This window comes from Melozone crissalis, unplaced genomic scaffold, assembly GCF_028551555.1.
Source record: "Melozone crissalis strain CALT ecotype California unplaced genomic scaffold, PUWL_Pcris_2 ptg000036l_1, whole genome shotgun sequence".
Classification (NCBI taxonomy): Eukaryota; Metazoa; Chordata; class Aves; order Passeriformes; family Passerellidae; genus Melozone; species Melozone crissalis.
Genome location: NW_026535814.1, coordinates 3,472,501 through 3,497,170, shown reverse-complemented (window position 1 = coordinate 3,497,170; position 24,670 = coordinate 3,472,501). Strand labels below are relative to the sequence as shown.

The 24,670-nt window shown below is 36.2% G+C and overlaps 1 protein-coding gene across 3 annotated transcripts in view; it reads left to right on the top strand.

Moving 5' to 3' along the window:
• Positions 1-24,670, top strand: part of FAM172A (family with sequence similarity 172 member A) — a 257,672-nt gene that overhangs the window by 43,855 nt on the left and 189,147 nt on the right. For all 3 annotated transcript variants that reach the window (XM_054283356.1, XM_054283357.1, XM_054283355.1), the window contains 2 exons: positions 10,879-10,944; positions 18,951-19,142. In XM_054283356.1, coding sequence (XP_054139331.1) covers positions 10,879-10,944; positions 18,951-19,142 — 258 coding nt within the window. The remainder of the gene's footprint in view (positions 1-10,878; positions 10,945-18,950; positions 19,143-24,670) is intronic.

Genomic DNA, 24,670 nt, shown 5'->3' with positions numbered 1-24,670 from the left:
CTCAGGCACATGATGGTTAATAAAAACATCTGGAGAGTGTCCCAGGTGCACTTTGTCTGTCAGATGGATCACAACCTCAGGAAATTAAGAATAGAAGAAGGGTAGTGTGAAAAGTTCATCACCTAAGGGGAGCTGAGGGCCCTGTATGTCACCCAGACCCATTCCACAGGGAAGTCTGCTGCTTTCCTGGGGCCCAGGTGTGGGATATCAGCAGGAGATTCCCTGAACTAATTCATCCCTCTGATTATTACCCGCTGCTGCTCATCCAGGTTGGCAGTGATGACAAGAAGGGTACCAGGTCATTTGAAAGGACATCAGGGCTCTGGATTGATTGGTTGATGGGGCAGGAGCACAGGTGTGGTTCTGCTCAGTTCCTTCAGGAGCAGGGATGAAAAAAGGAATAGGAAAACCCACATTATCACAGAATGGCTGCTTAAGGGCTGGTGCCATCAGAGGAATTTTGGTTTTTCTACCATGGGCAATTTTCACAGCACTAGGCCTGCTTGAGTCAGATGGGCTCCATCTGTTCAACAAGGGCAAAAGGATTCTAGCCCATGAGTTGGCAGGGCTGACTGAGAACGCTTTAAACTCGGTTTGAAGGAGGAAGGGGATGAAACCAGGCACTCCAGAGGTGAGCCCAAGGGTGGTAAGCCACAGTCAGAAGTGCGTGGACACTGATGCTTGCAGTGTGGGTTACAAACAAGGGGCTGGAAGCCACGGCACAGCAGGAAAGCGATGGCAGAGTCACCATCACAGAAATGTGGTGGGATGACTTGCAGGACTGGAGCACTGCAGTGGATGGCTACAAGCTCTTCACAAGAGACAGGAGAGGGAGAAGAGTGGAGGGGCGGCTCTGTATGTTAGGGAGGATCTGGACACCATGGGACTTGAAATTAATGACAGTAAGATCAAGTGCCATGGGTAAGAATCAGAGAAAGGCCGTCAAGGCTGACATCCTGGTGGGAGTCTCCTACAGACCACCCAACCAGGATGGCGAGATGGATGAATTATTGTATAGGCAGCTGGAGGATGTTTCAAGATTGCCAGCCCTTGTTCCTGTAGGACATTTAACCTGCCAGGTATCTGCTGGGAACTCAACACGGTGGAAAAGAGGCAGTGTAGAGGTTCTTGGAGTGTATAGAGGAGAGCTTCTTGCCACAGATGGTGAGTGAGCCTGCCATGGGTGGGGCTCTGCTAGACCTGCTGTTTGCAAACAGAGAGGAGCTGCTGGGAGATATGGGGGTCATCTTGAGCACAGCAACCACAAAATTATAAAGTTTTCAATCTTTGGTGAAGTAAGGAGGGACCTCCACAAAATTTCTACCCTGTATTTCCAGAGGCTGTACTTTGTCCTATTTATGGCATTAACTCAGAAAGTTCCCTGAGAAGCAGTCCTTAAAAACAAAGTGGTCCAGGAGGGTGGACATCAAGAAATAAATCTTGCAGGTGCAGGAGCAGGCCATCCCTATGTGCTGAAAGAGAAGCCAGTAGGAAAGGAGAGTGGCCTGGCACAGCAGGGAGTTTTCACGGGAGCTCAGAGGAGAAAAAAAAGAAGGTTGAAAAAGGAGTGGGCAACTCAGGAAGTATTAAAGGATGTTGTTAGGTCATGCAGAAAGAAAATTAGAGAGGCAGAAGCTCCATTAGAAGTTAGTTTGGCTGCTTCTGTTAAGAATAATAACAAGTGTTTTATAAACATTTTAATTAAAAAAGGATAAAGGTAAAAACGACGTTCTTTATTGAATGCTAGGGGTGAAAACAGTCATCAAAGATGAGGAAAAGGCAGGTGTGTTTCACAGCTTAATTTCAGTGTTCAACAGTAAAACTGGTTATTGTCAGGACAACCAACCTCCTGAGCTGGTAGACAGGGACAGGGAGCAGAGATGTGCTGTAGTCCAGAAGGAGGTAGGTAGTGACCAACTGTGCTACACAGATGTTCACAGGTCTGTGAGGAAGAGAAGTCTTGTGAGGAACTTCTTAAGGAGCTGGGAATATTTAGGCTGGAGAAAAGGGGTCCTTTTCAGTTAAAAGTAAGTAAATCCTGTTTGCATGACACATCACTGTTTTTTTTGTCCGTGACTACAAAAGCTGGTGTGCTTTAACTGTTAATCTGGTATGTCAGTTGGTTTTGGCATGGATTTTTAACCTTTTGAAACTGTAGCACTGCCTCACCACCTTAACAACTTTTTTTTTTCCATAATAGTTGGAATAATCAGAACTGCTCTTTCTTCCAGATCCCTTTTCATAATTCATCTCTACTATGAAATTTAGAGATAAGGTAGTTGTAGCTATATAGCTATATAGTTGTAGCTATATAGAATTGTATTCATAATCTTCATTTAAATTTGTTCCGCTGTTAAACTTTTGAGCTTTTTTGAGTTTCCTGTTTTCTTTTGCAATCTTTTAATCATTGTGTTTCTTGTCTCATCTTGGGTAAGGGGGTCTTGCTTTCTGCTGAGGTTTAGTTGCTTGTAGTGCAGGTGCTTGGTTGAATTATCTGCTTAGTATTGATACATATATATGCATATGTATATTTTTTAAAAACTGAGAATTTCCATGAGATGGTCTTAGTAATTAAGCCATTTCTAAAGCCAAATAATTGTCAAGTGGTTTCTAAAATTAGAGATGCTTCTCTTAAAAAGGAAAAAAAAAAGGAAAACAAAACATAAACCAACAGGTGTCAGCAAAGACCGTGTAACGAAACATTGGGTCAAATCAGATCAACAGTATGTGCTGCACTCTTGACAAATCCCTGTTGTCTTTCATTTAATTCTCTTGAAAGACCTTGAGATCTTATTTGTGATCAGTCTGCTCAAAATACAGAATATCACAACTGTGTATGAAGGTTGAATTGAATGGCTTTCAGTAGAAAACACAAGAAACCACATAGAGGTTATGTCAATTCCATCTTACTGAATTGTTCTCCCACATTATAATCCAAGTGAGGTCTTTGTGGATTTTTAAAATACCATTGATTTTGTTTCTCTTTCTCTACTTTTCTTTTTCCTTTTTTAGCCTGCAGTGAACTGGGGTTTTAGAAAGTCCATTCAGCTTTTAGGGTCTTTTGTTCTAGAAGGGTGACGGTGAGGGGGTTTTTTGGGGTTTTTTTTTGGTGGGTTTTTTTTTCTTTTTTTTTTTTTTTTTGTTTGTCCCAATTCTTAGGTAAGTTTATCAAAGAGCAGTATGTCAAAAAGTTCATTGCATCTCTCATTAGGATGTATTGGCAGATTTGTCACCTCAGGGTCAAAATAAAGCTCATTCAACCAAGGGTATGGCAGCCACAGCAGCAAGCCTCAGGTCAGTTCCACCACTTGAGATTTGCTGTAGGGCAGTCAGTTGGAGTTCATTTTGCATTTGTTTCACTGAACATTATTGCTGTTACACTGTGAAGAGGAAAGCATTGTAGGTAGACTGCTGTATATTATAGGGATTGTTTCCCTCTTGTGCTTATTTTCTCTTCTTGCACTGGCATGCCTATTACCAATGAGGAGAAAAATTTTATAAAATAACAAAATCCATTACTTGTCATCATGTTACTTCTAGTGTTTTATACTTGTTTGTTTTTAAGATAAGTTACAAAACCTTCAGCTTGTGTACTGTGCTGTGAAGTTATTAGAAAAGGCTAATAGTGCTGAGAAGTCTAATCTCTTACGTTGAATATAAATTATTTGAAAATAGTATCATTTTTATGCCCATGGAAGGTCCATTTTTGAGAAACTTAGATGCAAAAGATTGTAGCATGCTTTGTCAGGTGTAAATTAATACTTAAAATAATTTCAGAGGTCTCAGGAGCTGATGGTTAATCACTTGGTGTCCTGTAGGAAGTTTAGTCAAAGATACAACTTCACGAAAAAAGAACAAGCAGGGCTGTTATTTGTACATCTGTATGTGGATTTCTCAGGAGAATTGGTGATGTTCAGCTGTTACACGCTTTAAGTGTAGTTCTGTCACAGGATGAGAGTTGATTAATAAATCTAAGGTCACATTAGTATTGCATCTCTAAAGAAAGGAAAACAAACCCTTGCATTTTTTTTCAACTATAGGAAGTTATGATTGAGTGACATACTGTAGGGGGTAGAGATGGTCAGACTTCAGTGATTTCTAAACTAAAAATGCCACTAAGAATTTTTATTCTATTTTTCCCCTTTTTTTTTCTGTAATGTGTGTTCATGTAGGATATTAAACTGAGGTTAAAATACAATTAACTCAGAATGTTATTGGAGGAATAGTAAACTACTAATGACACTAATAATGTACTAACCCCTTTTATGATATGACTTAGGAAAATCCAGGAAGTTGATCAAGAAGGAAAATGCTAGTGTAGTTAGGTTTTATTAGCTAGAGTCTACTTAAATAGACTAGCTCTATTATTCAGAGAAATCTGGTCACTCATAAAAACATACAACTAAAATTATTGTCACTTGATTCTCTTACTCTCTTCACTCTGATTTACTTTAAACTCTATTTAAAAATAATTGAAAAGTGATCTGACAGAGTGTTTAATGAGTGTTTTTTCACAAGCTGGCATCTTTGGAGGCAGAAGCCCCCCTATCCACTGAGTAAGTATGTTGTTGCCAACACATCTCACTCATGATGGGAAGTAGCCATTCTTAACTTCTAGAAAGTAGTTCTGTCTCCATTCATATTTAATCCTTGGAGCAGTGAAAAGTGATAGCAAGAGTAGTAATAGTGATGGTGGCCTTCTGTTTCTGTTTTGAGTATCTGTAGATGAGGAATATAATGTGGAAAATCTCAGATCCATCGAGGTGGATCTGGTCCACCAGAAGGATATATTTAATCTGTAGTTTTGTCCATTTCCTTTTTTTCCCCAAAATCTGCTACAAGTGTATAGGAATAAGCAACGGAGTGGACAGCTTGGGTTAACAGTTTGTGCTTCCTCATAATTTCTCCTAGGTCTTGTAATCTGTCCTTTGTCATGGGAGTAATATCAACCAATCTCATGCGCCTTATCCTTTGTTGTGTCACGTGTTTTATTCTTTATCATGTGTTAACCATACACCAGACATTTGACAGGCTTGTTGGTATTTTGGTCATGAGGGATGCACATATGGGGAAAGAGGGGAACATGTGGCATTTGATTGTCTTCAAAAGAGACTTTGTGGTTTGCACTAGCCTAGGGGTTCCTCACATCTGTCATGAATCCATGACTGTTGGTTGCATGGTAATGATTTCCAATGACACCTGATAGATGCCAGGTTAGAAGTGAAAGGCAATAAATCATACAGGCTTATGCTGATTTTTAGTATGTTTTTAGCTGAGAATTCACTTGAGAAAACATTTTGCAAGTTTGAGTAATTTACTTGGTCTTTTTTCTTATTTTCCCTCTGTAGCAGGCTTGTTGTTCTATTTGTATATGCATGTATTTGTGTATGTAATCTTGAGTGGGTAGCCATGGTTAGTTTTGAAAGTGGGAGCACATTTGTGGGGGAGAGAAGAAAAGAATTTAAAGGACTTGGGTTGTAAAGCACAGCGTGGGAGGGGAGCTTGATGGGCAAGGCTCAATGCACTTCACTGAGTCCCAGCATGTGTTTTGGTGTGGTATGTACTGAAGCAGCTCCTCTGGATTAGGATGTAGGTGTTATTAATCAAGTCATTGAGTTGTGACCTGTTGTCTGCATACCTGGCAATCTCTGTTATGGAAAAGTTCACTAGTGGGTCAGCTGCAGTTCTGCTCTTCCTCATGAATGCATGCTGGTTTTTTTGATGTTTGTAGAATGTGGTACAAGGCTTTTTTTCAATGTATTACAGTCTTAAAATGGAGGGGTTATTATTTTAAACTGAGTTATTCTGGAATTGCCTCCTTGCTTTGTGGGAATTCTTTTTTCAGTGGTCTTTTCCAGACTCTGTTTAAAGACTACCTGTACTTAATTCATTGAAGTGTCTCTTTGTTATTTGTCTCCACTTTTAATTGTACTTAGACTTCACTACCTTCATGATTTTTCTAACTTTAAACATGCAGTCACTAGTTCTTAGTCTTTAATTTCACATAATTCTATACAGGTATGAATCTTTTTATCATGTAGTTTCAGGATGCTCTATTGCAAAGATTTCACAAATTAGACTCATAACAAAATTTCTCAATGCTTTTGTTCATTGAAAACAATCTGTAAGATTAAAGTCCTCTCTATGAACCATAGTCTTAAAAGAACATGTTTATATTATGCTTGTATATACCACAACTAGGTTTCCACCTGTAGTTTCAGTTTTGCTCTGCAGAGTGTATGCAGCATTATAGTCCTGCTATCATTGTGCAGAATATTTCAGAATGCAAGGGTAAAACCTCAGGCCCATTATAAGATAATGTGCTTCTCTCTATTCTTTTTGCTTTCTGTGCAAGTCATTAAATTTAATTTCTTTATGATGAAAATAGCCTGTTTTCTGGATCCATATGAAGGCTCACTGGTCATGACGTAGGTCTATCCCCCACTTGTCCATTAGGCTATTGGACTTTGCAGTTTTCGTGTTTGAGACCACTAGCACTTTGAAAAGGTACTTCTGGGGGTATTCTATGTTATATCCAACATAAATCATGACTAACTTATTTCAAGCTCCTCAGAAAGGCACTTGTGAGCACTGAAGGTTGGTTCCACTCCTGAACCATATGTGTAAGGCTCTCAACCTTGTTCATCATAGATGAAGGAAAACTACAATGAAGAAATGATAACAGAGATTAGATCCTTGTGCTTTTAATATGCTGAGGACAATCTACTTGGTTTTAGTGCTCAGTATGTGTTCTAGTCAGCTGTGGTCCCTGCTCTCATCAGCTTGCCTTCATTATGGGAATTGTTTTAGTGCAACAAAATTAGAATAGCTGTGATTTCATTTAGGGCAGAAGTTTCTCAGGCTTAAGGAAAGCAGAATACGGGCTTCTCTGCTCAATGAGAGCAATTTAAAATGCAAGCAATGTAGTTTCCTTCCAGAGGAGACTGCTTTGTTCTGGGAAGAAAATTTCCTCTATCGCGCAGCTTGAGTGCAACCTTTCTTTGGACAGTTGAAATGTTAGGCTTTCCGTGGCTGGACAGGATTTCTCCCTTGCTATCAGAATAGGTGTGAGAGGCATGGAATTTTTTGATACTTGTGTTGTTTGTTTTTTTCCTTGTTCCAGTTCACTCAACAGTCAGTAAGAACACTTTGATAGCTTTAATTTCAGATATTTGTCTTATTTGGGATTTATTTTCCTGATAGACAGCACTTGGATGTGAATGAGGTACAGAAATACTCTAATGTGAGGTGGAAGATTTCAGTATCTCATAGAAGAAATACAGAACTGCCAGTTTCTTCTCCATTTATCAGGCAATTAATTTCATACACTGTGGGCAGGTCTTACTGTTGGTTCTTTTTTCTTTGCAGTCTTGGACACAGTGATGATGCCTGCTCTCCAGCCACCTTATTACCTTGAATTACAGTGCAGTATACTGCTTACAGCTTTGGCACACCTAACCAGTTTCAAGAGCCTTAGAAAAAGTGCAACTATCCCAGGTTAGCATGACTAGCATGAGTAGCACTCTCTAGTAAGTGTTACAGTTTGCACTGAGAATGTCTGGATCTGAACAATTTGTTGCTTGATAGTTCAGATGATTTATTGATGCAGGACTGAGTTGATCAGCCTCTGTCTCTATATACCTGCAGTGATGAGCAGCTGTGTGACTGAGTGATAATTAGTCCAGGAGAGTTCATAGAGTGTAACCAGAACCACCTAGTCATGCAAGAAATCAAAAGACACTTCTCAACATTCTACAGTAGTTTCTACAATAGTTTTTAGATGTCAAATGTAGAACACCAGCATGCACAAGATAATATTGCTACTTAGAGAGGTTGTGGCTATATAAATTGTATAGATTTGAAATAGTTAGTCTAACTAGTTCTGTATAGAAAATAGTCACACTGTTTGCTTTTCTTTTTTCTTCCTGCAGGAAAGATTTTTTAATAATTTTTTTTTAAAAAGTCATCAGCCATAAAATCAGAAGAAGCTTGTAAAAGCATAAAAATCCACTGATAGTGTTGGATGTTTGGCATGTGCTGTACTTGCTGCCATATTCCTAAATAAGACAGAATTTTGCTAGATTTTCCTAGGCAGTACTGAATTTTGTCAAGTTTTCCAGACACATCTATGGTAGAATGCAGGAAGTCTGGCCATTAGTGATGTTTTCAAATCAAGAAAATTTTGGACTTGCATGGCACTTCAAGAAATCTTGTGTATCAGTTTCCAACATTTAAGACTGATAGTGTACCAGCCATTGCTAGGATATCCCTAAACGTGTTGATGTACTGCAAAAAAGCCTTCAGCCCCTTCTGTGGCTGCATACATGCACACACACACATTCACATATACATACATACATACATATATATATAGATTGGGGCAGTATTAGGGGTTGTTTTGTTTGAGGGTTTTTTCAATGGAATTTTTTCCTGAAATCTTCCTGGGCAATGCAGGCCATCCAGGTGCTGAGCTGTCTGAAGATCATAATCTCAGACTTTGCATGTGAGCCTTCTCCTCCTGTATCTTTATTTGTGTTTGCTTTTATTGAAAGCATTCATTAGGTTAAGTCTTTGGCGCACTAGAGTGTTCTACTGATTGAACACTCCCATTTTTAAGGCTGCATTGCGCTTTATTGTTTATTTATTTTATTAGGGTAGTGCATAAAGCATCAGTTAGAATGACTACCCCATTGAGACGGGCTGTGGAAAAAATGAGTAAAGGTTTATTTCTGCTCCGAAGACACACAGCCTAAATAAATGAGAGAGAATAGAAGAAATAGATGCAAACAGATGTAAAAGGGATAGACTTTCACAAGTGGTTAAAGTATATTTTCTGCATAGGAGTTTTTATCTTCCAAGTTTTCTTTAAGTCATTTTAACAGTGAGTAGAGGCCTAAATTGAGAGTTAAAACCAAAATTTCTATGTTGTAGTCAGTGTTATCATTATGCTCACTTTAATGTCCGTACAACATTAGCCTTTGAGACTGCAGGAACTTAACTGCTTTCTTGTTGGTGTTACACTGCAGTCGATTTCGGTGAACCATAAAAAGTTTGCCCCTGAAGGTAAAATTACACTGTATGCATGTTCCAAGCATACTGCTTTGAGGATAAACATGTCTTAAATCAACTCATCGCTCACAGCTGAATTCCTTCTCCAAATGCAGTTTCTGTGTAGATAATAATGTTCAGAAGGACTGATAATCTGTAAACCATAACGTTTTTTGAACATAAGTCTATCAATAAATGTATTTGAGCAGGATCAGAAAGAATTCTTATAATCCTAATGAAGATTTTGGGTTTTAGAGAGAGGAAAGGAGGAGCATATAACAACATCTTTAATTAGCTTTCATCAGCACTTCCAGTTTGTTCATATGTGTTCCAAACATTTGCATATTATGTTTCCTCACATTAACATAATAAAAACTTTTGGACTTTGTTGAAATTTCCTTTTGTAATTGTGCATTTGGAAAATTTAATTTGAAGTTTATGACACCCTGGCTTCTACTTGCTTGGATGATAGTGTGTAGTTAAGATGCCGTCACTTTAAACTTTTGTACAGTGATACTTCTGTTGGGGCTTAATATACTGTGGATTCAGATGTATCTGTGATGTAATTGTGGCCTTTAGGTGTTAATCTAAAGAATACCATCTGGATTTGTACCCAGATATTCTTGTATTAATATTCTAAGACTTAGACCTTGTCCTGTCTGGAATTTAAATACTGTTCCCTGAGCTTTAAATAGAAGGCAAGCACCATTTCAGCCTCTTAAGATGAATTCTTTATTTTACCTCTGTAATTTGCCTTTTTTTTTCAAACTCTTATAGCCATTGAAATCCAGGCAGTAACGTCCACACCATTTTTACAGCCTCAAATAGATGAAGTACCTGTTTGTTCCTCAGTTTAACTCCCAAATTAATTATAGTTAGAAAGTACTTAATCTGCATCTCCATTTTTCTTAGAATATGTAAGAGCAGAAAAAAAATGTCCCTAGATAGGAGGTAAGAATTTGAAATGTGAATAACTTTGTTACATTCAAGAGGGCAAGTCTTTTGTTGCAACAAGATTGATTTTTGTGTGGCTTGTGGGTTTTGTAACTTTCTTGTTTTCTGGTGGGTTTTGGTTTGTTTTGGTTTTGTGGTTTTGTTTGGGTTTTTATGTTGTTTTTGTTTGTTTGGGGTTTTTTTGTTTGTGGGCTTTTTTTGGTGTTTTGTTTGGTTTTTGGTTTTTTTTCTTTCTTCATTTTGTGCCTTTCTGAAATGATACCTTTAGTTTCAGGATTGAAATTTCAATTTTATTCCTATATGGAGAAAACAGACATAAACTCCTGCATAATGGGCAATCTGTATGGGGTTTTCTTCTATTCAGCAATCTTTGATCCATACCTCCCCTGTTCAGTAAGTAGAAATGGCAAAGTAACTTAGCTGAGGGTGGCTACAAATCTGCTTTCCATGTAAATCATGAAGTGAACCTGGAGGAGAGAGAATTCCAGAAATCTGCTAGTAGACAAAATGCTTCAAAAGTATTTCTTTCAAAGACAGCCTTTCTTCTACCCCCCCCGAGTATATATTATTGGTTATAAACCTTAGTTTTGAGGTTGTTATTCACCTAATTGTGCACACAGTAGTGCATGATGGATTCACAAGTACAGTTACCCTTCCATTGTACTGGCAAGAAGTCTTTTCTGTGAAACAGAGAGAATTTTATGTCTAAGCTCCACGTTCTATAATTAGTTATACAGTAGAGGATTCAGGAAAGTTGCAAAACATATACAAGTCTTAGAAGTTTAACCAATTAGCCTTTAAGTTGTCTTCCTGCATATGTCATTATTGTACGTGTTTTAGTATCTGGTGGTATTCTATATTTTTCTTTTCTTCCAGATCATTACTAAATACATTTATGAACTACTGCAGAATGAATGCCACTTGAAGAAAGTAACTCTTCCAGTAAGTATAATTTATTTTTCCAAGGGCATTGTTTTTTTGAATCTGTACCCAGCATAGCCTGTGATCCCATATTCATATAAAGACAAGGTGTGCCAGGGCTCTGTGCAGGGCATTGTTTTAGGACACCGCCTTTGCGTTTTGCATGTGTATGCATCTGGAGATGTGGTTCCACCTCATTTCTCATGTGTTTGATTTCTCCAACTGAGCCTTCCTTACCTTACCACATACCAGAATTTTCAAAATGTGGTGCTTTTAATAGGAGCACTATAAGCTTTCTGAAAAGTATTTGTGGGTATTTTGAGATGTCTACAGATGTAGAGAACAGAAGTGTCTTTGCAGGCAGAAGACTACATTCACATTCAATATCAGTAAAATAGTCAAAGTCATTTTTTAAAAAATGCTTTTTCAGTAATTTGTAATATGCATGTAATATAAAGTGCTTTTGTCACTTAGTGAAAATATTTAATCAACCCTTGGAAAAGATTAAGTGCTCCCCCACATATCAGAGTGTTTATAAATATATGTGATGTGATATGATGATGTTCAGGTATTTTTATATTGGAGAGCGCAGGGGAGACTGGAGTGTGACAGCACTATGTAGATTTTCCATCATTATGAAGGATTATTCCTATGCTGTTTGAAATCTTTTGAATTGCTGTCATTCTCAGAGGAACCTTCATATTCAGTCAAGGAAAATCTGTTTAGGCTATGGAAGGAAATGGTCTTTTGCCTTAACAGTTCTGTAAGATTTCACTATTCCCATTTCCATTCCCTGAATGTTGCTTAGGGAATGTTTTGATGACCTGACCAAACTACTTGTAGTTTCCTAGAAGGACTTTTTCGGTGTTTCGTGGTCACAGCAGAAGGAGCTGAGCTACAAGGTTCACAGAGAAATCTAAGGGCAATATCCCAGCCTGGTGCTTGCACCAATGCCCTGCGAGCCAAGACTGAGATACCATTTCCCCACTTCAGATTTTTCTGTGTAGACAGACATAGGATTGCATTCATCATGACAGTCTGCCTGGTGCAGTGCTAGTTATGATTTCCACCCTTTTGGCGGATTTTCTTTCTTGGTGAAGTTTTGGTCCAAAAAGTGCTTCCAGAAATATAATGTATCAAAAAACTTCTCAAGCTATGTCACAGTTCATCTGTGACACTGTGAAGCTGTCTTTTATAAACTTCAAATCTGCATTTTAAGGCTATAGAACTTTCTTTGATTCCTAAAAAATAATATGAAGAATATGCATATAAGTATGGCAGTGGTAAAGCTGATCAATTAGCTCCCAAGCATGAAGATGAAGAAACTTGGGATAAATGTTACAGCACCTCCATCACCTATGTCACACCTGTGCTGATTCATCTGCCTGGCTCTAAGGTTCAGGTTTCTTGGCTTGGAAGACAAATGGTCCTGGCGAGTTCCCACTTTTGGATTAATCTCTTTACTCGTATTTAGAAATTGTGTAGTGACAATGGATACAGTTGTTCAGTAATACAGTTAAGCTATTCTCAAATGTATTACTTTCAACTTCTGTGAAGTGTCATAATTTAATTGCATTCTGGAGCAAAATAGGAAAGCACAAAATCTGCAGGTGTCTAATTGTGAGTGTTGTGGAAAAAATCTCATGAGGTACAAGTACCGTTCTTCAGGAATGGCTGTTACATGTAGCCAGCCCTCACCATCAAAAGTAAGTTACAAAGGCATATACAAAAGTGAAAAATTGAAACAAAATGTCTGGAAGTTGAAAAATTAAAGCTGTGTAAAAGCTAGGTTTAAATCACCACTGACAGATTCCCAAGTAAGGACACACAACCCTCTAGGTGAAACTAGTAAAGGAAACTAGTAAAAGTAATAAAACAGCTTTTAGGATGAGAATAGAAGAGAGTATAAGTATTGGTAAGTTACAGGAAATTCAGAAAAAACAAATTTGAGGATCATGTTAGAGTTGTAAAGACTAATAATAAAAGAGAGCTGATAAGGTCAGTAGATGAATTGCAGCTAAAATGAATACCAAGGTCAAATGAGAAAAACTAACATAATTAATTCCAATACTACTTGTCCAATTTCCACACACTTAACTATCCTAAACAGGATATAATTCTGAGCAGCTGTCTGAAATTTGTCATATCAGTAGAGGAGACCTGAGGACAAGTTAATATATTGTACAATAAACAAATTCCAGGATGAGATTATTTTTAAACCTAGGATTCTATAGGAAATCAAACATGAAGCTGCAGAATAGCCCGTTTATGTTTAACTTACTGCTGAAATACTACTACTACTACTACTAATAATAATAATAGTAATAATAGGGAAAATTAGTACAAGTTTATTTTTAAAAAATCCAGAACTCATTGCAGGAGTCAGAGATCACATGGAGAAGAAAAATCTTGTCAGTAAAAGAGTACAGATATTTCCAGTGAACTGTCAACAAACAGATGCTCTTTAAAAGCACAGGAGAAGGTACTCTCCTTTAAAGTTAATTGGTTAGAAGGGGAGAAAGGTGTTCATATTTTACAGATGAAATAAGCTGTTACCAGGTAAATGCTGTTAAGAGCTGACATAGCTGTAAGCAACAGGATAAAAGGAATTCATACAAGCTAACAAACATTTCTGGTTTTTTTCTAAAATTATTTGGGATAGTTAAATCTAAAGCTGGTTATGATGATTTGGGAAATTATTTATTCATGCTGAATAACTGGATGATTAAATGACAGGATATTCAATTCTGGTAAATACAAAATTATGGGGAAGATAACTCACTCTGTAAACACAACAGTGGCCTCTAAATTACAACTCAGGAAAGAGCTTGGAGTGATTGTGAGTAGTTCTCTGAGAGCATCAGTGAGTGCTCAATGGCAGTCAAAAACCCTCAAAGCAAATAGGATATTAGGAATTACGAGGTATCAAGAACAAAACAGAAAAACATCGTCATTCCACTCGTTATATGGGCCCTCATGTTAAACACTGCATGAAGTCTGGACACCATATCAAAGAGGATATGAAGAATTAAAAAGAAATACAGAGGAGGGTTGCAAGGATGATCACAGGCGTGAAATTCTATTCAGACAAAGAAAGATTAAACAAAGATTCTTTAGCTTGGAAAATAGATGGCTGAGGAAGGAATATGACAAATCTATAAAATCATGAAAGGTGAAGGGAAGATGAATAGGAAATGGGTTTTTGCTTTTTTCATAATAGAGAACCTAAGGGGCATCAAGTTTAAATTATCAGGCAGGAGATCTCTACTGAAAGAGACAGTATTATTTCATATATGTCCCAATTATATTGTGGAACTCATTGCCACAGAATACTACCAAGGAGAGAGGTATAAATGCAGTCAAAAAAACCATTTGACAATATTAAGGTGGGATAGGTGCCTTGAACTATTTAACGTGCATGCCCAGTTATATAAACTGTGGCTTCAAGGTTCCAAAGTTACCAGCTGTCAAAGCGAGGCAAGAATCACTCTGTAACCATTGTTTTTACTGTTCCTCTATGCAATCTGCCAGTTGTAGAAACAGGACCCTGGACCTTGGTCTGACCAAGATGGCTCATATGTGTGTATATATACACACACACACACACACATATATATATTTACACAACTTTTTTATGTGCATATTTTTGAGATGAGTGCAAAAAACTTTTTTCTTTTAATTTCATCGCAGGTGATCAGAAAGTTGTTGTATTGGTTTTCCTTTTTCTGTCAGCTGATAATGAAGCTGGCAGTGCTGTGATTTTTGAGTATTTGAAATGTGTTTCAGGACTCTGTTAGGTGGAGTGGGCTTTTTTTCAGCATGATTTTAATAGGGAATGGAAATGTTAGTTTCAAAGGTTTAGCATGATGGCGTTTTATCTTCTGTAATTTCAACTTTGTGTGTAAAGTCCAACTTGCTGTCGTTGTTTTGCTTTCTTAGGTGGCAACTTTAGTTTGGGATACAAAAATTAATTAATTTGATGTCAGATACGAAAGTAAGACCAGTTGGCAGATCAGGAGAGCTTGCCCATTGTTGTATTATGCCAGCATCTTCGACTGAACAATTCTGAACATTTTTTCCTACACAGGGAGGCCAAGATCCATGTTGAACTATTGTTACTGTAAAGCGCTGTACTTCTAATAATGTTCAACAAGTACTACTGGACATGAACATTTTAATAAAGAGTCTCATATTAGGGGAGAGGCCATTCAGTTACTGCTTCTAAAGTTTTATTTTGCTCTCCATTGAAGGTTATGTTAGTAGTAAAAAGAAGACGGCAGTTTTTTTAGCCAGATGGAGTATTTGTATTTCTCTAGTTTTAGTGGCATAATCAGTGATTGATCTTTGCTCTTCTTTAGCTGTTGAGGGCAAGTGGAGTGTGCTTCTAAATTAACTGCATCTTTAACAGCTTCTGGGGAAGCCTGAGATGGAAGTTTAAATAATTAGTAACATGTAGTGGTTTCAAGCCTGGCTGGAAATTAAGCACCATGCAGCTGCTTGCTCAACTCTCCTTTTACTTCTCTGAACACCAGTGGAATGGGGAGGAGAATCAAAATAAAACTTGTTAGCTGAGATAAAAACAGTTTAATAACCTAAAGTGAAGTAAAATACAGCGATAATGGTAAATGATAAAAATAACACACAAAAAAAAGTGATGTGCAATGCCAGACTCCAGATTCCCGAACCCAGATTGGCCATGCTTCTAGGTAACTCCCCCTAGTTTACATTTTATATCCTGGGCATGATATTCTGGGGTATGGAATATTCCTTTGCCAGTTCAGGGCACCTGTCCCAGCCGTGCTCCCTCCGAGTTTATTTTGCATACCTTTTCACTAGCAGAGCATGAGACAAGGAAAGGGAAGTCCTTGATTTTGGATAAATACAACTTAGCAGAAAACCAAAATATCACTGTTATACCTAAGTGTTATCAATACCATTCTTGTTCTGAAGCCAAAACACTGCATTTTATCAGCTACTGAGAAGAAATTAACTCTATCCTAGCTGAAAACAGGACACATGTTTAGTTGGCAATGGCACTGAAATGTCTCACTTCATAGAATCTTCTCAGTTATCAGTGCTTTCCACTTTCACTTCAATAGGTAAAAGTTCATAGAAGAATTATTTCTTAGTTTTACATTTTTGATTGAAAAATTCTAAATCAGGATTCTCAATACTGTGAAGACTTTAACTAAAGCAAGTTAGTGGGGTTTATGGTGAAACACACAGAGGACGACTTTTCATCTTGGGAAGCAAATGAGCAGATTTTTCTCTCCATCAGCTGCTCACAATTCTCACAATCTTTTTTGAGTCTTATCAGTTTCAATTCCACTTATTTGCCATGTTCTTCCTCCAGCTACACTTTATACCTACTTTGTAGGCTCAAGGCTCATAATTTTTGTCATGTTTCTCAACTGAAATAAGAAAAATACTTAGTAAGAAAAATAATTGTGGAAGAAAAGTACTTATGGATTTTCTTCCCTTTTCAACATTCAATCTTATAAAACTCCAATATATAGAATAAAGACTCCTGCTCCTGGAACCCTGTCAGCTCTCATAGATCTCGGGTTAGTAAAGGCTAATTGTTGATGTCGTAGCATGGATGACAATAAGAGTAGATTTCAAGTGTCTATATATTCACAGCAGCTGTGCATAATACTGACTAGTGTGCTGCTGAAATATTTTATTGATTGGTACTACTGTGTAGGGGAAAACTCATTTGAGACAGAAATCATATGGAAAAAGGCAGTTCACTTTTTAAAAACATTAAGACTCTCATAATATATGTAGAGATCTTACCATAGCTGCCTACATTCATAAACTTTAAAGAATTATTATGCATTGAGAAAAAATTCCAAGAAAAAGAAAATGGAACTGTAGTTTTAAACAGTAAATTATCATTATAATTTGGATAGGTTTGGCGTGCCTAGCTACAGATTACTGGAATTATTTTCACCTGTAAATAATAATGTTGAATCAAATTGTTAAACTAATCTAAAAAACATTTTCCTGTATTTATTCACTTTAGATTTAAGTGACCAGAAATCAGTGACATTGAGTAGGTCCAGAAGAACAAGTGGCTAATAATTGTAAAGTATTTTATGTGGCCTCCATGTGTCTGGCATTAAATGGTGCTCCATGTTGATCTGTCAGTAAAGTAAGATTGTGTATAGGAGTGATATTTACATGCATTCTTTAGTGAAAGCTGGATCTAATAAATTACTGCTGTTTGAAGGTAAATTAGCTCAACAAAAAGTCTCTAACTATGTTTAGTTTTGGGAAAAGACTAAAAATTATTTTTTTATGATCTTGGTAGATATTTTTTGCTGTTTTTTAAAATTAACTTATTTGCAGAAATGGTAACTAGCTATATCTTCTAGTACATATGCCCACTAAGTGCTGTTAATTCCTATATACTACAACATAAACTTTGGCACTTAAATTATAAGTGATATAAGTGCTAAAACCTACTAAACTAAACCTATTAGTCTGAAATGCAAAATTCACTTTTTTTTTTTCCCCAAGTATGGTGTTGTAAATATTCACTTTGTGGGTAGAAGTCAATTACATATTGCCAGGTACTATCTGAGAGTCAGTGTTGGCTGACTTTTTACCTAATCTGTTTCACCTTTTAAGGTGTCAGAACTGCTATTTCAGAAGCAGCAGCATGATCTGACTGTAGCCCCAGTATTTTCAATAGAACATACTCTTTATCATATTTTCTATTTTTGCACAGTGTGAGAGAAAGTGAGTACATTTCCTGTGCAAACCCTGAGGCATGTGAGATGTTACTTTATTTTGGAACAGGGGAATAAGGTCTTCAGTGAGATGGCAAATACTGAAGAGAGACATGACTATTCTTTCATTTGCAAATTTTATTTTGTTTAAGTGGCCTCATTGACTTCATTTAAAAAAACGTTTCGTAGGGCTTACATTAAAAAAGTCTGAAGATGCATGCAGAATTAATTTTTCCTACTATAAGGGTAGTTAAGAATACATACCCATATATATGAGAAAAAACTACCAAAACTAATCAAACAGCCAATTCATTCTTTCTCAACATGGGGATCATAACCTGGTCTGTGTTTCTTCTCTGTTGCAGAGTGTTCCTAGCAGCTGGACAGTTTTAGGCTGTGGGGGTGGAGGGTGTAGAGTATAGTAGGAGGGGGAGATGTGCCTGTTTTGTTCTTTCTGTTCTGTGTATTCATATAGTAGCAGGAGAAGTAGGTTTGAGAACATGAGGATTTGTTTTGCCCTCATGGTGTGTACATCAGGACAGTTCTTTTGTCTTGAGACAGGGTTGCTAAACCAAGTGTAAAAACTTTAGTTTGTATTGAACAAAAAGTGCTGCTTTATTCTCTTTAAAGACAAAATGTGCTATTAGATTGCAATTTGCTGAATATCAAGGCTAATTGTTGGTCTCTTCCTACCGCAAAGTAGCTAAGCATTGACCCTGGTACAGAGGGCTATTAATGAAGCTATTATTTAGAACCAAATGGGATTTGTATATTTTAATAGACCTGTCCTATTAAATTTGTAACAGACAAATTTACAATACTGGTTCCTATACGTAGCTTATCAAGTATGTATGTTGAGGTGGCTGATTTGGAATTCTCCAGGATTTTTTTTTTTTTCTTACTATGTAAGAACTTTTTGTTGCTTCAAGCATATCAGAGGTGAGAAATTACTTACTCCCTTCCTTCTTGCCACCCCCAATTGCTCATTTATTGACTTTCTTCCTTTCCTATCATTTTTGTAAATAACTGATGTTTCAAAGCTTTAGCACACCTTTTACCCCTTAATTTTAAATGTCCCTTGGATTGCTGTTCTAAAATTTGGTATGTTTATATGTTTCAAAGTTATGTTGCATATTTTGCTTTATTTTTATTTAGTCCTGGGCACACATGCATTGAAATGGTTGTTTAATGGCGAATGTTTTTATATAAATTTGGTAGATAACTTTGTAACTAACAGTTTTCTTTCAAAGAATTATATTGATGCATTAAAATGTGTGTTGTCTGTAATTGCAGGTTGATGCAATTGAGACTGAACCAAAGAGCTTTATCTTTATGAGTGAAGATGCATTAGTAAATCCTGACAAGCTGTTGGTCCTAATTCATGGTAATGGCGTTGTCAGAGCTGGTCAGTGGGCTAGGAGACTTATAATTAATGAAGATCTGGACAGTGGGACACAGATACCATACATAAAGAGAGCTATTGAGGTAAGTGAAAGTTCAAGATGCAAAGTGTGTGCTGTGGATGTGCACGTGTGTGCCTGTGCATGAAGAACTGTGAACCTGTGGTGTTTTAATTTTTTAATCAGTATTCTATATGTTACTGTGTGATCATTGTATTTGTGATGGGAATACCTTTTTTGTTTTGTTGGAACTTTGTTCTGGTGGAACCAAGTTCCTGTCTTGCAGTAGAATAAAATTTAGTTGCATGTCATTGCTGTGTTGGGCATGCCATGTAGTTTAATATGGCAGATACTATGACAAGAGTCCTTGGTAGGTGATGCAATGCAGTGGGAGACACTACAGAAATTTGTTACAATTTAGATTGTTTTCTTTTATATTTAATTTAATTTGTACATATTATTGCTCAATGACTGCTGTAATCTAATGGTAACATGAGCTTTCATGATAACATGCAGTGTTTTTACTGGGCCTGTACTGAATTTAATAAAGATACTGTCTTTTTCAGATTTGCACTAAATACTAGCTCATTCTGGTATTTACTTATCAATATTTGACAATAGAAGACATTCACATGTTGTTGACACTATTTTGTTAAATCTATTTGAGAGACAGTGGACAGTTTGTGTTATATTTTTGTCATTGGAACATTGCAGGAGTAATTAATCGTATGTGCCTTACTGCCTAAAGGAAACTTACTTAGTAGTAAACATTAGAAGAGCTTTTTTAGGACTCATTGTTTGTATTATATTTGCCGAGTTAAGCTAATATTCTACTCTAAATATCAGTGTTGTCATTGTTACTGTTACATATTTTGCTAAGTGATTAATTTTTGTGGTTGATGGATAATTTTTGCAGCTGTCTTTAAAGTATTCAGAATTAAAAATTGTGCTTTTTTTCAAGAAGACAAAGAAAGACAACATATAAAAACATTAGGCCATTAAGTTATTTTTTGTTTGTTTTACTCACTATCAAAGCACCAGACTATACTTCATGAGAAAAAGAAACCTAGCCCTGTGAAAGTGAGGCTTATCTTTTCCTAACATTAAGTTTTTCATTAATTTAAATCAAGATTCAGATAGAGACAGAGCAAAAAGTACCTCAGGATTATTGAGTGCAGTACAGTAAGTCCAGTATGGTAGGTCCAGTATGGGACTTCTAGTGCTGGTTCCAAAACATTTCCCAAGAAACCCAAATAGCTGTAGCTACTTCAGTTTTTATACAGTGCTTACATGTTTGCATTTTTGTTCATTCTTAGAGGTGCTGCTGTCTTGGGCAAAATGAGAGACCGAGTATTTCAAACTGGGATACTAACACTTATTTAACAGATCATTTTAAAGCGTCATTTCTAGTTGAGGAGATTTTTTTTCTCTTTTGTTGTTTTTATTTATTTTGTGCAGTGATGTGTGCCAGTATGACAGAGATCAAACCTCTGTTTTCTCAAATGGCTGTTATACTTAAAACCAGACTATTTATCTCCACATTTTGAATGCTTCTTAAAAAAACAATACAAGATAAGTCCCAGTTGTTGGGTGAGAAAATGTTTTTACAAAAATGTAATAATTGAATAACAATGGTACATCAAACTTTGTGCTCTTATCTTTGAGTTTTTCCTTAATATGGTTTTTAAATTTGTAGTTCTCTAGTTCAGTAATTCCCGTTACTGTAAAACTTACTGTCCCTTTTTGTGCACCTTAAAATTCTGATAAGCGTACTACATGTTTAGGACACATACTATTTACAGTGACTTTTTTGTATTCAGTTGTGTTAAGTCAAATTCAGTTATGTCATTAAATGCGTTGCTATCGTATGTGTCTCGTATCCTGTAATCCCTGTACCAGGAATTGGTTGTGTATCTGGTTAGATAAGGCAGTATTTTATGGAAGTTGGACCCCACTGAAAGTATTTAGAATCATTTGGTTTTGACTAAAAAGTGAGTACATATATAGATACAAGCTGGGGTATCTGTGTCAGCCTCAGACACAGATCATATAAATTAAATTTCTAAATGCAGAAAATTATGGTAGAGTGTAAGGACTCCATATGATAAAAATAATGGTAAAAATTGCATCCATTTCTGGTATTCAGTCCTCTAGTTGATTTAGTCATGTCACTTACGAAATGCAAATAACTAGCCTAGATGGTAAAAAGCCTGAATGAAGATTGTGCTAATCCCTCATGCAACATTATTTGAGGAGGGAATTATTTTCATAGATCTTTCTGTGTTTCTTCTAAGGAGAGGTCTCATTCTTGAATGAAGCCAGCAGACCTTACCAAAGCATCAGTGCTGGTGACAAGAGAGTATGGATTTTTTTTTTCTAATAGACTTATGTGAATTTGAAGTGGATAATGATAAGTAGGATTTGAAAATTCCCATGATCTAATGTGACTTAGCAACACATGCAGGCATTGCAGCCAGCTTAAAACATTTGCTGAAGATAAGGTTCTAATTAAAAAAATTAAAATTGAGAATTACAGAAGTAGCGCTTGAATGTCCTATGTGGAGGAGCTAATTCAGAAATACCTGCTTTTCAAAACAAAAAATGCACACAAGCAAAAAACCACCGTCTAAGCAGGCCAAACGCCACAACTTTTCTGCTTTTTTCTTTGCTTCTCTTCTCAGTTCAATTCTTAGAAAAACTGAAAACAGGGATGTAGCAGCTGGGGTTATCAGTGAGCAGCGGATTGAGCAGGATGAACTGATACTTCTAAACAGGAAGTTAGGGGAAGAGTAGAAACTATTTCTCTCTGATGCAACACTTTTGAGGAAAAAAGAATTAAGAAACCCCACTTCTGAAGCATGTGTGGAGCAAGGGAGCAATGTATGGACTTAAAATGTTGTATTTTAAAATTCTAGTATTTTGGAATTCCTGCAAGTTACAGAGAAAATATTCGAAGAGATAAATCCTGGTAGGAATTCAAGTAGCTAGAAATATGTTTTTCTTTGCATCTGTGCAATTCCTGTAGGTAGTGCTTCTTGTTCCATGTTTTATATCTAGCCCTATTGTGTAGATTCAATCTTTTGTGTTAGAGGTATTGTGACTAGTTGACAAGGGTTTATGTGAAGAGATAGCATTATTGTGTTAATTTGAAAATTCAGACTTGATAGTGTAAAAGAAATGTTGAAATATGAACGAATATGAAGAGAACAAATAAGCTACTAGATAGAGAACAGACTGTAGAAAAAGAAGGAGGGAGAAAACTGTACATAATGTGGAAAACACATGTAAATACATTAAAATGTGGTACGGACAAAACCTGTTTTAGAAAAACAAGTATGAAGAAGAAAAATATGCTAGTAAGGCAGTGAGAATGTAACAAAAGCTAAATTAAAACAAATACTAACTAAAAAGATATTTAAAACAAAAGAGACTGTCAATGTCCTGTAAATACAGTACAAAAATACTGCATAGATTTGCTATTTTGTTAAAGTAGAAATTTTCTACTGAAACTTTCTCTCAAAAAACTGATTTCTGACAGAAGCCGTTGTCTGATGCATGAGAGACTGAAGTTCAAGTCCCTCCTCCCTGGGCATGAGGGGACTATTCAATTTATAATGAGAATTCTGCTCTGAAGATATTCCACTTTTTATAAAAAAATAATTGTAAATTATATAAATAAATAAATGTAGATTAAAAGAATAATTTTAATCTGCCTGTAATATATTTGGCCTAAATGGCTTATCCAGGTTTGTACAGTGAGAGTCTTAGATCAGTTATTGTTTAACCATGCATACAATAACTGAAGTAGTGTCAGGAAAAGGTGATGAAAGACAGAGGCAAATTCTTCAATTTAATGATGAGGTCATATACTTGGGATGTCAAGAATGAAACATTTTATGGTCCTGGTTTAATAATGGCTGTTGAGGTGCTCCCTTGTTCACTTTGCTAGAGAAGGAGAAGCTGAAGTTGTTGTACTTAGAGAGGAGATTGTTCACTGGAGAAGCAGAAGCTCAGCTTGCCTTGGTTGAACATAGTGAAGAGTTTGGGAGTACTACTGTCTTTGATACCTCTCCTCTATGGAATAAAGAGGATATCAGCTTACTGCATAAGTACAGAGAAACACTGGGTGTTTTTTGAGTCTTTGAAAATTCAGTACCTTTGTTACCTGTGATAGCTGTGGTCTCAGAGATGCTAATAAAGTTCAACCACAGCAACTGTCACTTATTTATCAAAGAAAAATTAAAAGTCGTCAAAGAATTGTTGCCTTATATAAAATTCAGTTATTAAGGTATCTTAGATACTTGTATTATTATTTAAAGGAGAATTGATACTTGACATATAGCTGGAAAATAGGTTCTTCAAAGAACCTGGACGAATTTTTCAGAAGAAATAGAGCAGCACCTAAAAATCTAACTTTGTATGAACAAGCAAAAAGCCAAATCTTTGCATCAGATGGGTGTTAGCTGTGGAAATGTTTCCTTAATAACTGACAAAACATGGTTTTCAGCTTCAGTTGTCTGTTGTGTTTATCTTGCTCTTCATTTTTTTACAATCTCTGTTCTCTTTGGTCAAAATATTGTCATTCATTTGTACAAAACTGTCAGATTGGCAATATTTAGTAAGAATTGGTGAGGGTTATTACTTTTGTCAGCATGCAGTAATATGTCATTAGTTTTGTAAGGCAGTTGAATGGAACAACAAAATCCTTCAGTGTAACAGCAGTAAATTTTCCCACTATGAATTTTATATGATTTAGTAGTCTTAATGGTTTGTAACTAGTATGATAACACATACTCTTGTGTTTTCTCTTTCCACTTCATAAAAATCAGTCTGTTTCAATAGTGGATATTTACATATTGTTGGCCAGAAATTATGTTAAGTTTAAACTACCAAAAATTATTGCTGAAAAACTTTTCAGTCTGACTTCTAAGTATAGAATATCTTGTTAGACAAACATACTTTTTGGTTTGGTTTTACAGTTTATACAAGCTTAGCATAGTATCAATAATAAGGGGGGAAAAGAACCAACTGACATTTCTCTGCAATTAGTTCTGCCACTGAATACTAATATTCATGTGCCTTTTATGTCTTCTATGTGTATTGTTGCAGAAGGATGTTAAAACGCCTAGTTTATTTATTAATGGTCAGTTACAGTGCCAGGGCAATCATAATATTTTTTGGGTTTTCTAATATATTACTGAACCATCGACTTTCACTAAAATGGGCAGTAATTTGCTATACTGTTTTATTTCAAATGCTGTTCTTCTGATTGTGATATACTTGACTTATTCATTCTGTTAGACCGCAGAACTAATGTTGCTTGTAAAGTCCTGTTTAGCAGAGAAAACCTGTGTTTAAAACTCCTGCTTTTGTGGTAATTATACTAAGAAAACTTAAAAGTTTTTGGATGATCTTTTGAGATCTTTCTAAAGACATAAACACACAATGTATTGGTAAAAATCACAATGTATTGGTAAATAATGAGTTGCATCTAATTGGTTTTAAATCCACCATATCCTGGAAATAAAATTTGAAAAGCAGTATATTTAATTACTTCAAAAACATTTTTTGTACGTTTAATAATCTCTCAAATTCTAGTCACCAAGCAGATAA